At 43.2% G+C, this 14672-nt stretch overlaps 1 protein-coding gene across 1 annotated transcript; it reads left to right on the forward strand.

Annotated features, from left to right (window-relative positions):
* The first annotated feature begins 1564 nt into the window (after positions 1 to 1564).
* Positions 1565 to 12975, forward strand: PSMB2 (proteasome 20S subunit beta 2). The gene is made up of 6 exons (XM_083879596.1): positions 1565 to 1689; positions 4107 to 4229; positions 4619 to 4689; positions 9557 to 9719; positions 11316 to 11365; positions 12219 to 12975. The coding sequence occupies exons 1-6, from the start codon at positions 1599 to 1601 to the stop codon at positions 12324 to 12326; spliced, it is 606 nt and encodes a 201-aa protein (XP_083735722.1). The 5' UTR covers positions 1565 to 1598; the 3' UTR covers positions 12327 to 12975.
* Positions 12976 to 14672: the final 1697 nt, after the last annotated feature.

The raw sequence follows: 14672 nt of genomic DNA on the forward strand, positions 1-14672 counted from the left end.
AACAGAAAGCTGAGCACAGATCCCTCAGGACAGCGTTTCCCAGCCCAAGGCAGCAGCAGTGCACCCTGGAGGGCTCGGTGTAGCCTTTCTGGAAGGAGAACAGGATATTTGGATCACCAGATTGGGAGACAGAGGTAGAACAGGCAGAGTGTTTCTCCTCCTCTGCCACATTCAGGGTGCTGTGTTCCCTGTAAAAGGTGTTCTCCTGCTCTCACAAGTGGGAGAGAGAGGAATGCCAGTAGCCTGTGAGGCTACTCACAGCTTTTGCGTTTGGAATATCCCCCATGAAGGTCGTGGAGCAAACAACACATAAAAACACACAATTGCAGTGTTTGTCTTAAAAATAAAATAGGCAAAAGCACATTCAATTTTAAGACATGCTGCAGCCTGGACAAATTTCCGTTAATGTAGAAAACATTTCCTGATTTCTGCTGGCAGAGCTGTCTCGCCAGTGTCATGGACCTGTGTGAGGAGGACCTTCAACCCAGGAGTAAGTGTGCACTGGGTGCACATGTGTTCCAGGGAAATCCAATCTGTCAAGAAAATTCAGTAAGAACTTTCACACTTAACTGTACCCCAGGGTCCCCAAAAAAATCAACCAGGATGGCAAGTTGCAGATTTTTCATAAACTTTCCCTTAAAAAGGTCTCAAAAAATAACACTGAGTGAGAAGGGCTGATTGTACATGTGGAATATGTGTGGAGATCTTCAGGGGAAAAATGCAAAACTTCAAGCTGGATCCACACAGAAAATCCTTCAGCAGAAGAAATCACCCTCATTTGATTTACACAAGCAGCACTCGATTGAACAAGTGTAGCTACAGGCCATTGGAAAACAGTCAAAATGGTGAATTTGCTGCTTGCACACATTTATACTGTTTGCTGGAGACAATCTGCTGTTGCTTTTTGGCATGTTTAGTATTTTTTAAACCACACCAAGGTTAAGTCTGGTTCTCCCAATGACTGGGTGTTTGCCATATGCTGGAGCATCCTGAGTTTTCTCTCCTGGGGCTGCCTCAAACCCACAGATTTTGGATGTTTTGGTGGCTCTTCTCCTCAGTGTGGGCTGGATTTGTGGAGCTGCACTCAGAAAACGTGTTAATCATAGAATCATGGAATCTTTCAGATTTGAGGTCCCCCACGTCCTTTTCCATCCTTAACCACCCTGTGATTCCAAAGGGATGGAACTGGACCCCCTCAGATTCGAGGCACCGCCGTCCTTTTCCCCCTTTAACCAAACCGCGATGGAACTGGACCCCCTCAGATTCGAGGTCCCCCTGTCCTTTTCCACCTTTAACCACCCCGTGATTCCAAAGGAATGGAACTGGACCTCCTCAGATTCGAGACCTCCCCGTCCTTTTCCACCCTTAACCATCCCATGATGGAACTCGACCCCCTCAGATTCGAGGTGTCCCATGTCCCTTTCCCCCTTTAACCGCCCCCTCGATGGAACTCGACCCCCTCACATTCCCGCCCCCCCCGCTCCCCTCAGGGCTCCCCGGCCTCGCGCGGGCGGCGGCTCTCGCGAGCCGTGACGTCATCGGCGCGCGCGGGCGCGCAGGCGCGGCGGGGCGTGCCCGGGCCGCGCTGTGTCACGGCCATGGAGTACCTGATCGGCATCCAGGGCCCCGACTATGTCCTGGTGGCCGCGGACACCGTGGCGGCCACCAGCATCATCCAGATGAAGCACGGTGAGACCCTGAGGGGCGCCGGGGCTCCGTGCTGAGCCCTGGCCCGGTAGCGTGTCCCAGGGCCCGCGGTGTGCGCGGTTGGGGTGCTGCGGGCCCGCCGCTGGGGCTGAGGGGAGGCTGTTCACAGGTTCACAGGGGAGGAGGATTCTCGGTTTGAGCCCTGCTGGGCCTTTCAGGGGAGGTGTAGTCGCTATAGGAAGCGCTGGGCGGCCTCTGGAGCGCGGAGCTAAAGTGGGGCTTAAAGCGCCCCTTGCTCCGGGTAAAGTCCCCAATCCTGACAGAGTATGATCGCTCTGTGCTGGTTTATCAGCTTAATTTACCTGTTCAGGTGAGAGTTGGCTTGTGACCCCGAGCCTCGCTCTGTACAGCAATGTAGAAGTGTTGAAAAACCGCCCAGGGATAACGATGTGTGACAGGAGGTGCTCTTGTACCGAATTCGCTGGTAAAACTTAATTCATGGAAGAAAAGGGATTATGGGGACTAAAAATATCAGTGAAATTCACAGCACAGGGCGCAGGAGCCAGACTGAAACATGGCTTTGGTTTCTTTGTGTGGTAAAACATCTAGGGTGTCACCAAGTCTCTGGAAATCTCTAAAATCAATTTTTCTTTCAGCTGTTGCAGTGGCCAGACTGAAGCTTGTTCTGTTTTAAAGACTGTGCTTTAGTAGCCTTTCTAAAAAAAAAAAGTTGTAGAATAGGCCCATACAAATGAGGATAAAGAAATGTATAAAAATGTTATAGCACTGCTTTTTCCTCAAATGTTTCACTTCAACTCTTTGATAGCCAATTGGAGCAGTGTTAGGGGCTATGAAAGCTGGTGGTATGTACAAAATTAAAATTTAATCACTTTAAATAAGTTAATCTTGGTTCCAAATACGTTTGTTCACAAGCTTTAAGGAAAATGTACTTTGAACACAGGATTTAGTTCCTTTTGCTGGGAGGGGGAACCCATAAATTTCAGATCTATATTTAGAATATTTATTTGTTAATTGAGTTCAGCCTGGAAAAGCTTTGAGGTGACCTAATTGCCCCTTCTAGTACCTGAAGGAGGCCTGCAGGAAGGATGGAGAGAGACAGTTTACAATGGCCTGGAATGACAGGACAGAGGGAATGGCCTCCCACTGCCAGAGGACAGGGTTAGATGGGATATTGGGAATGAATTATTCCCTGTGAGGGTGGGGAGGCCCTGGAACAAGTTACCCAGAGAAGCTGTGGCTTCTCCATGGCCAGGTTGGACTTTGGGGCTTGGAGCAACGTGGGATAGTGGAAGATGTCTCTGCTCATGGAAGAGGATTGGCTTTAAGCTCCTTTCCAGCCCAAACCAGTCTGGGATTGCAAGGGCTGGGCAGTGTCAGTGGCTTTCCCTGAGCTCCAGTGCTGTGGTAAGTTTTGACATCATTTCAGAGGGTTGTGACACTTTGTGCCTGTCTTGCAGCACAGATTGTTCAGCACCATTTAAAGTGAGCTGGAGGGGAAGCTCAGAGGTGGAGTCTTGGTTTGTCCAAGCCCTCAGTGGAGAGAAGGGCTTTTCCCTTCATTCCAACAGCTGCTCAGTTTCTGTTTGGGATATCCCAAGTGCCAGATACCTGCTCTGGTGAGAGGAGACTCTGTGAGCACAGGATTGTCTTCAGCACTTTTCATTGCAACAACGTGGATCCCCTCAAACATGCACAAACTTAAAACCGTTTTAAATTGTAGTTACAACTAAATTGCAGTTTCAACTAAAAATATGAATTACTGTTCCTTAATTGCCTGTTTATAAGTGGGCTTCATTATGATTTATAATTGTTACTTTAATTTTCGTTCTCTTTGATTGTTTGGTTTGCTTTTTTCCCAGAAATAATGACAAGCAAAAGAAATGTTTCTGGAAAAGCTTCATTCACATAAGCTTCTAGTTTCTGGGACTGCTGGATATGAGGAAAAGGGCATCATTTGACATTGAATTTGTTTCTGGATTTCCTAAGATTGATTTTGCTCAATGTGTTGATATTTCAGCTTTATATTGAATTATTTGCTTCTGTTGCAGAATATTTGAATAAAGTTGAATAGTCACTAAGCAAAATTCTTATTCCTGATCCCAGGAAGCAAAACCTTATGCTTTGAACACAATATTTCGTATGAAGCTTTATTCTTTCCTACCTTGTTTCTAAGGTAGGAAATACTATATATTTCTGGAATGCCTCCCTTCCTGAAGGGTTTTGTTTCTCTTTAACAACTCTTGTGTTCTGTGTCACCAGCTGTGGGACACTAAATGTCAGTGTTTGCTCAGAAAGGCTTTTTACTGGTGCTCCAGGTCATGATACAGTTAACAAAATCTCTTTCTTGCTTCTGTAAAGTCCTGATGCATCAGGTTTTTAGCAAAATGATTTATTCTTCATCACAACCACGGCACTCAGTGTTATTTTTCTTTGCCTAGACCATGACAAAATGTTCAAGATGAGTGAAAAAATCTTACTGCTGTGTGTGGGGGAGCCTGGAGACACGGTGCAGTTTGCTGAATACATCCAGAAAAATGTTCAGCTCTACAAAATGAGAAATGGTGAGTGAAGCAGGACAGGCCCTGGGGGGTGGGAGCAGAGCTAAGGGTGGTTTCCAGGTGAATGTTGGTGGAAAATGCTGTTACCAGTTCTTCTGATACATTGGACAAATAGTCAAGCTACATGTCCTTAATATTTTAAGTTTTTGAAGCCATGTGTTTCTGTGGTCCATAGAGATGTGAACTACCCAAACTCTGAGGGCCCTTTTTATGCTTGTAGCTCTCAGAATAAACCAGAATTAGACAAAAGGCACTACAATTTGTCACTAAAGAACATTTTGTTATTTCAAAACAGGAATGGGAAGATGAGAGGTGAAACATGAATGATTTTGGGCTGTTACCAAATAAATATTACATTACATCCCAAATAAATAGTCCCATTTCTTCTGCAGGTTATGAATTGTCTCCCACTGCAGCTGCAAACTTCACCCGGCGAAACCTCGCAGACTATCTGCGGAGTCGGGTGAGTAACAGCTGAGAGGTTTTGGCAGAGGCTTCCAGGGAATGTTTCCATCCTCAAATAATGGAGTCTGAAAAAGGTGGAAGCTGCTGTCTTTAATGATGAATTTGGAACTGGCTGCTCAGGGATGTAGTGGGGTCAAGGAATGACTCAGTGCTCTGGTCTGGGTAACAAGGGGTTGATGGGTCACAGGTTGGACTAAATGATCTTAAAAGTCTTCTCCAACATCAATGATTCTGGGATCCTTGGAGTTCACATTGCTGAAATAATGTCTTGGTAAAACAGAACTTGATTTGCTTATTTTAAAAACTTATCACGTCACTTATCAATAACTGATACAACCATGGAGTTAAAATTCCAGCCTTGGGCCCAGTAAACAGTTTGTCACAGGCTGCAGACGTGAAGTGAATTAAACTTCTTGAACATCGAGATAAGGTTGTGAGTTTTCATGCAAATGCACCAAATCCGCTTAATCTTCTTGGAAAATGATTTCATAGAGCAAAAGCTGTTTGATGTACTTAGGAAAACAAGCGCTTTTTGTAAACAGCAGCATGAGGCTTTTGGTAAATACCACATCCAAGTTGGGGTTGTGTTTTCAAGTTACTGAACTGCAATTATTGATGTTTCCCAGGGTGATTTTTTTCAAAGTATGAAGAGCTGCTTTGAGGGGGCAAACAAACCTTTAATGATCCAAGGTTAGAAAGCATTTCATTGAGAAGAATGTTAATGTGCTATATGAAAGAAAACAGGATGAAAGAAGATGTTGAGATTGAAGTTGATCAGTTCTGTCAGAGATAAAGGATGGGTTAAATTGTGTTGCTGTTCTTACAGTGCACTGCTCTGGCCTGAAATCAGGTTTTACAGTAACAAATAAAGGCCAGTGTTAACCTCAGAGCTGTATTGTTGAGAGCTACACATGTGAAGTGAGAGTTTTTCCAGAACTCATCCACAGGAAAAGCCAGAGATTATTGTTCTCCTTTCTGACACAGAACACAGCTGCAGGTAGCAATTTTCCCTTATGGGCCCCTTCCAACTCAGGCTATTCTGTGATTCCACACTACTTTTCTGGTTTAAACAGCTTCATCCAACTGCATGGCTGGCAGGTGATGGTTGGCAGGGATGCTGTTTGCTTTAGCTTGTGTTGAGGTGTGATTTGGAAGGTCTGTGTATGTTCTGTGTGTTCCTGTGCAATTCTCAAGGCTGATGTGAAGCAGTGATGCTGTTTGGGCCTTGCCCTGGTGCTGATGGCTCATCTCAGGGACATCTGCCCTGCACAGATGAGACTGAATGTCCTGTCCTCTTTCAGCAGAGGCAGCTATTTCTTACATATGATTTAAAGTACCTTTAACAGCTTTTTTGGTAAACCTGCCCATCAGGAGGCGGCACTGATGTGGCACCTTTTTCTTCCTCTCTACCACATCCCTTGGGGCCTGATCCTCCCTTTGGCTGTGCTCCTTCCTGAGCCCACGCCTGTCTTCCAGCTCACCTGCTCCAGATGGGCAGCAGAGTGGGGAGGACACTGGCAGAGGCAGATGTGTTTATTTACCAGAGACAAAACACTGCTCTGGTGCAGATGGCAACGCCCCAGGGCGCGCGGCGCTCTCTGACACTGCTGTCACACTACACTGATCTCCACATTGCAGGCAGAACCTTCTTTCTTTAACTGTAGCACTTAATGTTTTGTTTGTGGCATTTAGAATTTGACAATACAAGCCTTGCCATCAGAATTGGGTTTTTTCCCTGTGAATTTTGTTACATTTTCATCAAATATGGGATACCAGAAGGGTTAACACTCGTGCTTGGTATCTATTGAAACTGTGTAAGGGATTCCTGGAGGCTACTAATGTAATCATGTGGATCATGAAAATAAAATTTAAAAGGTAAAACATGCCAGCACCTCCTGTTAGGAGTGGGAAAATAGTTGAGAAGTAAAAAGTTTGGTGGGGAAAAGGTAGTTTGTTGCTTTATTGGCACTCACTGTGTGAAGCTGTTGTAGGAGGCCAGAGGATGTATGAAAGGGAAGGTTAAACTGCAGCAGGACTTTCTCAGGTATTTAAACTCTTGTTCTGGCCAAGATTAAAATAGAGCTTGTTCAGCATTGTTCATCAGCATCTGGGTTCCTCCCTGTTATCCAGTTTGATTTCATTTAGGATTCCTATGAGTCCTGTAATCCAAGTTCTTGATATCTTGGGGATGGCTCATAAATGCCTTGAAATTGTTCTTCTGGTGAAGAGTATCAAGTATGAGGACACTGGGTTTGTATCTTAAGGCCATTACATCACTGTTGCCTTTGCTTCTCCTTGATAGTCACCATGTGGTTTTTCATGACATTTCTCTTTTTAAAACACGAGATTTCTGCTTCAAAGCAGGATCTGAAAAGAATCTTTGTGATTTCTGTTTATATATTGCAATTGAGGCAAACCTGGAAGGTGCTTTGGCTTTCTGGAGGTGAGTGGTGCTGTCGTGTGTAGTGACAGGACAAGGGTGAATGGCCTTGAGAGCAGGGTTAGATTGGATATTGGGAAAAAATTGTTCCCTGTGAGGGTGGGGAGGCTCTGGCACAGGGTGCCCAGAGAAGCTGTGGCTGCCTCTGGATCCCTGGAAGTGTCCAAGGCCAGGCTGGACAGGGCTTGGAACAACCTGGGATAATGGAAGGTGTCCCTGCCCATGGCAGGGGGTGGAATGGGCTGAGCTTTAAGGTCCCTTTCAACCCAAACCATTCCAGGATTCTGTTGTTACCTATTCTAACACTTCACCTGGTTCACCTGCTGAATCCAGCGCAGGGTTTAGTGCATCGAACTCACTGCTGAGCTTGTGTGTGTGACTAGGAAAAACAACCCCCTGCCCTCCAAAGGTGATGAAGTTCAGTCTCTGGTTGTGATGCTGTTTAATTATAGGTGAGAGGGTCTGGCTGCATTCCAAAGGCAGCTTTCAGCTCCTCTCCCCATGTCCACACTTGGCAGGAAGCTTCCTTGCTCCCACCTTTCCCCCCTCGCTGTGACTTTGGCTTCCGCCAGATGTCACAGGGCTGTGTCACCACCCAGCTGGGGCTGGGCTGTTTAGCACAACTGTGCTCTTCAGCTGTAAATTCTGAACAATTTCACACATCTCCTAATTGCTGTCGTTATTTTAAATCAAACAGCACCAAGTGCAAAACTACTTGGGATGAGAAATGGTGCTTCTGTAGGAAGGGAAGTTTGGGTTAAAAATAATGTCCTGGAGGGTCAGTCATCACTCATTTAATGGCCCTTTAACCATATCAGCCTTGTAAAGAGTTGAGAATTGTTGGCATGGACCGAGTTAGAGAAGTCAAGAAAGGCTGGCTTTGGAATGGACAAGAGAGTTGGGATGTACAAGAAATTCCAGTCCCAGCATCGAGGTGTTACGCTGCAAATTTCATTTATAATCATGGAAGTAGTAAATAGATTATGTATATTTGCTAATGTTTAAATCATGCCTTTCTAGGATAATAAGGCATGGGCGATAATTATTTACATTTGAGTTTTAGGAAGTCTCAGAGACCATTAGCAGGAGAACTTAAAACTGAAAATCAGTTTACAGATGGGTTTAAGTCTGTATAACACCATTTATTTATGGTTGAGTATCTCGCATATGCCAATGTTGGTAATTCCAAGTCACACAATAATTTGAGTGATCTTGTGTCATGGCTCTTAAATATCAACTTGTGTGATGTTTCAGAATAAATAAATGATGAAACACAGCCTAATTAAACCAATACAGCTGCATGGTAACTTCTTTCCAAATATCCTTGGATGCTTTGAAGATTAAATCACACAATTTAAAGTGATGTTTTATATATAACTGTAGCCTGCTTTATTCTTTCATACTGTCTGAAAGTAAAAATATAGTGGCGTGTGATTTTTTGTGTGTGTGTGTGAGTGGAAATTTACTGTATTGAGTATCAAAATGAACTTTTCCTATGATGCAGTTAATGTTTTGGCTTTAGGGTGAAATTTTGTTTGCTTTTTAAATCTGGTAGTTGCATCATCATATTTTTTTCTTATTTTGTTGCTTTTTTGATCCAGGCTTTCCAGCAGTTTGGAGATATCCTGTTAGTACAATTAATTTAATAAGAAACATTGTGTAGATATGGAAATACTGGAAGTATATAAAAGCTGCTTTTAAAAATACATACAATGCCCAAATTTTTTCTGATCCTACATTTAAAAATAACACAGTGCACGTGTGTTTCGTGGCCTTACAAAGCACAGATCTTGGAAGGAGATGTAGGAGAAGAAGAGATGTCTGATTTATTCATGATGGTGGAACACTAAACCCAGAACGTGGAGTAAACTGCCAAACATTAAAGATTAAACTTGGTACATGCAATAAAAACCAAATTGCCAGTGAACAGGACACTGTGTGTAAGTGCACTGTGTGAGAGCTTTCATACATGCTGAGACGGGCCGTGCTCACTGGGAGGGGGATTGGGAAGAGAGCAAAGAGCAGGTTAAATGAACAAAGACTTCTTAGAAACTGCAAAATGTTCACGTTGTGCTCACGTGGCAGCAGTAAAAATCCACAAGTTTTATATTGAGATGAAAGAACCTGGTGTGAAAACTGCTTTAAAGTTTGGGTGTGGTGTGAAAGCTGTAAGGAAAACCCCGAACACAGTGATCTTCAAGAGAATAAGAGTTCTATGTTTTTATTTGCTTGTGCACTCCATGTTACCAGAAGACCTGATCTGTTTTAGCTTGAGACCCACGATGTGCTGCAGACAGGACTGGTGTAACTATTTTATGATAAAGAATTGGGTAATCAGCTCTGCTGCTGTTCCCTGGTGCACGGGGAATCAGGATTCCAAGATTTGGTGTGAGCCCTCTAACAAAAACATCCTTTCTCTTGGCAGACCCCTTACCATGTGAACCTTCTCCTAGCTGGCTATGATGACCACGAGGGCCCTGCCCTGTACTACATGGATTACCTGGCAGCTCTGGCTAAGGCTCCTTTTGCAGCACATGGATATGGAGCATTCCTTACCCTCAGCATCCTTGACCGCTATTACAAGCCAGGTGAGTGGAGCCACTGGACAGGGAAATTCTCCTGCTTCAGTTTATTAACTAGTGAGACTGACATTTGCTGAATCAGGTGGCATTGCTGTGGTGCAGCAGATTGGAACTTGACTTTTTGTTAGGTAAGTAGAGCTCAAAAGGTTGCCTTTGGTTTCACTAGCATGGTAACGGAAAACTAGTCAACTCTTTAATTTTTTTCCTGTTTGCAGCATAACAGACTGGGACTAAAGGATGTTTCAGTTATTCTAAAACATGATTATACTTTTCTGGACCATTGGGAGCTGGTACTCTGCTTTTGTCAACAGTTTGACAGCTTTATCTTCTTGCTTGTCTCTTGGCTCTGACATGTACATTTTCCCAGAGTATCAATATTCAAAGGCCAGTCCCCGATCCTATTGCTCCATATCTTGGATTGGTTTTGTGTATGATAAATTAAAAACATTCAAGTGAAAAGATATTCCTAGCAAGATCATCTCCAGCACTGTGAAGTGTCAGTGATGAATCACAGAGTGTGGAATGGTTTGGTTTGGCAGGAACCTTAAAGCTCATCTCATTTCACTCCTGCCATGGGCAGGGACACCTTCCACTAACCTGGCCATGGACACTTTCAGGGATGGGGCAGCCACAGCTTCTCTGGACAACAAAGGTTTTAGACTGATTCACAGTTCTGTGCACTTGGCAGCTGCTCATCACAACTCTTGTACATGTTTGTACCTGTCTAAACTTTCAGTTTTAGAATCATAATCCACTGCCAAGGAATAAACATGGCCCCATCCCCACTGTGCAGATAAGGAAACGTGCAAAGCACAGAATATTGTTAATCTGACATCTTTGGCTTTAGCTACAAACTATTTGACTCCTGTGTGCAAAGCTGAGTTTGAGTTATTATCTCTGCTCTGAGATTAGAAATCCTTTCATCTACCTCCTTCAAGAAATGTAGCTGTAAACTGATCATTTTCATTTAACTTGCCTGAGCAGTGGATGCAGGTCTGGAACAAAGCCTAGAAAGAAGTTTTAGACCCACAGACCCCGTTTGTTTTCTAGTCATGTCCCTTAAACAATCTATTGTTCCATTTTCACCATTCCTTGTGGAACAGAGGAAAATAATGAACTTCATTGTCATGGCTTGTCACCCCTATAGAGTGCTGGATTTTATCCTGAAGTGTGAGAATAGCAGGAGCATCCCACACGTGCCTTGCCCTTTATTGAGCTCATACCCAGCAGGAACATCTCACTAAACCCATCTCCACCTCCTGCCCTGGACTTGCAGCCGGTCAGGGCAGCTGGAGCTGATTTAGAGCTGCAATAAACTGTAAGAGAAGGGAGGTGGCTGAGCTTCTCTGAGCCAGGCCCTGGCCATGGGAGGCAGAATTCCGTCATGCTTCCCATTCCCTGTAACAAATCGATTCTCAATGGCTTGTTGCGGCGTGAGCGCTGCGGTGCAGGGCGTCCTCGGGACATCTGGAAAGTGTTTTCTGTGAGCTGGGAAGGAGAGGTTTTGGTGCTCAGCTGAAAAGTTGTTTAAATTTAATAAAAGTTTCTGTGGAGAGAGATGGCCTCTAAATGAAATCAATCTGTGGATGTTTTCCCTTTCAGGTATCACACGTGAGGAAGCTGTGGAGCTCTTAAAAAAATGTCTAGAGGAGGTGAGTCACTGAACTCAGGCCCTGATGCTCCTGAGAAAGGAATGTTTGTTTGCATTCATTCCCTGATACTTTCCTGTTCCTCTTGTCGCATTTCTTGCTGCCTTTGCCAGAAGGGTAATAAAGGCACTGGCCAGATGTGGAATAGCTACTGAGGAAAAGGATTTACGGGCAGTTGCGTTGCCTTTGCACGGTTCACATCCTCCAGAACGTAAACTTGGAGCTTAATCACTTTGCTTTCCTTCTGCTTTTTGCGTGCTTAGCATAATATTGATCCAGACTTTTTCCTCTTATGTTTCTTCTGAACATACTGCAGCATCCTTGTCTCTTATGTTACACTTAAGAACTCTCAGAAGTTCTTAAATGATTCTTTTCCAGCTTGTGAAGTGAAACTGAGGTAAAGCATTGACTTTAAAGTTCATGACCGATTTTAAACAGTAGACTCCAGACATTTCAGACACCAAGGCTTTTATTGTAGGAAAGTAATCTTTATCCTTGTCTTTAAGAGATTGATTTGAATGTGACATCAAGAAGTGCTCTGAAAAGGTCCTGTTTGAAGTATCTTTGTGATATGTACACTCTGTGTCCAAAATTTTAGCCCACTCTAGTTTTCCTGCTTAAATGTCTTCCTTGTTAACAGGCCTGGCTGTTTTACATCTCTACCTGGGGCTTGTCTAATGTGCAACATCTTACAACTAATTCCCACTAATTCACTCCTGAGCAGTGAAAAAACCCAGTGTAGTTCATAATATTTCAGGCCACTAGAACCAAGATGGAAATTTAAAGTATGTTCTCCTCTTTTATTTAAACTTTGAGTCAACCTCATTTCTTCTGTCTTTTTGTCTTTGCTGAACAGCTTCAGAAACGTTTCATCCTCAACCTGACCTCCTTCAACGCCCGGTTCATTGACAAGGAGGGCATCCACGAGGTGGACAATATACCCCTTGCCAAAGTGGAGTCCTAACCCCTGAGATCTTTCTTCAGCAGTCTTCTGGTTTTGTTTTCTCTTCTTTTTTTGTTTTTTTCTATTCATTTGAAGCACACGAGTAATGTACTGCAGTGGGAAGTCGAATAAAGCCTGACATTTATATAGCCAGTTTTATCTTTTTATTCCACTGATCCTTCCTGAGAGGATTTGAGTAAATTGTTCCACAGCGAAGGTGAAACTTGATTTACAGTTCATGTGGGCACATTCAGGTTATTTATCTTTCCTCTTCTGGGATTTTACTGCTCTCCAAATTTCTTATTTGTGGTACAACTGTATTTTCTAGATGACATTGTGCTGTCATCCCTCTCATCACTAAACCTCAGCAAACCCCAGACAAGTGGTCCATGCCAAACATATACCATTTACTTTATTCTTTTCAAAGATGTTACCACTCTTTGCTGTATAAAATAATAATCAGGTTTTCAAAGACCTAATTTGCTTTTGATAGAGTTTTTTTTTTTTTTCACTTGAATTAGATTAATACAAAGGTTTTCAAGTAGAATGGATTTTAAAATGCACTTTTAACTCACCTGGCAATGGTTCTGTTACTGGGAAAGAGCATTCTGCTGGCGCAGTGGGCTCATAACTACATTAAATAGAATTTAAATAGTATTTTAAATAGAAACTGATATATCAGCTGTGTGATTTTTCTTAATTGACGTGTCTCTACATTTAGAAGTACATGAAAGCAGTTCAGTGAGAAATTAAACTGCAGCACTCCTCATAAATCTTTGAATTACTCTCAGCTAGCTAGAGCTTTGTTTCCTTGAGAATAATCCCTGATGATCCATCTAGGCTCAAGATGCTGCTTCCCTATAAAACCCCCATTCATGGAACAGCCTCAGATAATTATCATGTGGCTGATACTTGTTGTCTGCCCAGAAGTGATTCTTTTGAGAACAGTATTTGGTGTGACTCCTTCCCTACTTGAATTGGCATTAGAATTGCTCTGGGTGCTTATTTTATGTTTGAATAAGCTGAGAAAAAGAATCTTTGAAATAGGGTAAATGTGTACAGGATTGTGTGCAGGCTGATAGTTTTGTGTTGTGGCATAACACCCAAGTTCTCAGCTGGAAAAGGTGAGTGACAGACTTAACTGTTAATTTGTCTAAGCTTTTTGGTCTTATCTCAGTGGTGTGTTTGAGAAAGTTCGTTCCTTCCCCCAAAAAAAGTTATCAGTCTTAAAGTATTCCTGTCTTTTGGAAGAGATGAGAACTGGATGAGACTGAGACTTGCTTAATGACAGAGAAGAAATTTGCAGCTCCAGTGCCTTAACTCACTCTGCCTCTTACTTAAATCTAATTCTTCCCTGGAGTCCCGTCAGGCTTTTTAGTTTAATTCTTCCCAGAATGAGTTTAATTACAGCTGGTTTTGCTGTAATGGCTGCACTGGCTTTTATTTAAGGCCAGTGACACAGAACTCTGAAACATTTTGCTAAAACTCATTTTATCTCTTGAAAACATTTTAAACTTTTACACTCAGCAGTCCCCAGCCTGATGATTTCCTCTTGGCAGGTCACATTTGACACGAGCAGAGTCGGAGCGTTGTCGTTCCGCCGCTGAAATCTCACCCCTTCGTGTTGCATTAATGTACTTGTTTAGCTTAATGCAGCATCTCTAATTTATTTTACCACTGATGTTGAATGTTTTTGCAGGTTTCTTGTCTCATTTCAAACTCATCACTGCAGAGTGGCTGAGCTGATGTGATATTTTTGTCACTGCATATCAAAGCAGCGATGCCTCTTCATTGGAGGGATTCATTGTTCAGACACCGAGCTGGGCTGTGGAGCTCGTGGATGACGTGAGCCTGGCAGAGAATCTGCCTGGAGTTTTTATTGGCACCTATTTGCATGCAGGTGATTAATAAACATAAAACAATTATTCTCTGGTTGGATCCAGGTTGGAGTGGAACATATGTTTTGCCCAAGGGCAGGGCCCAGGATCTGAATCCCCCATGGAAAGGAAGATCCAAGGGGTTGCATCCGAAGCCAATGGAGCGGCAACCTCGAGGAATGAATAAATACAGCCCTTGATCCCAACCCAGGAACAAAAGAACTGGCCCATGATGAGATTGGATTGTAGCCTCTAACAAAGGAGATTTTTTGAGGACTTTCCAGGAATTCATACTTTTTAAGGAAAAGTGTGATCCGTCTGCTGCATAATTTATTTTTTAAAATGTCTACAGTGCAGATACTCAAATTCTGAAACCAATTTTTATTTTTGATGGTATTACATGGAATCTGTTTGAAAAATCAATATTTAAATTAATGAAAGAGTAGAAGGCTTCTTACCTGCTTCAAGTCTAGCCCTAAAGCATCTGAAA

This window comes from Zosterops lateralis, assembly GCF_965231275.1.
Source record: "Zosterops lateralis genome assembly, chromosome: 28".
NCBI lineage: Eukaryota > Metazoa > Chordata > Aves > Passeriformes > Zosteropidae > Zosterops > Zosterops lateralis.

Bases quoted from the DNA above. Each gene is read 5' to 3' on its own strand.
- PSMB2 (XM_083879596.1), top strand. From the start codon at position 1,599: ATGGAGTACCTGATCGGCATCCAGGGCCCCGACTATGTCCTGGTGGCC. The intron at 1,690-4,106 runs GTGAGACCCTGA...TTCTTTGCCTAG, and splicing joins CATCATCCAGATGAAGCACG to ACCATGACAAAATGTTCAAG. The intron at 4,690-9,556 runs GTGAGTAACAGC...TTCTCTTGGCAG, and splicing joins CAGACTATCTGCGGAGTCGG to ACCCCTTACCATGTGAACCT.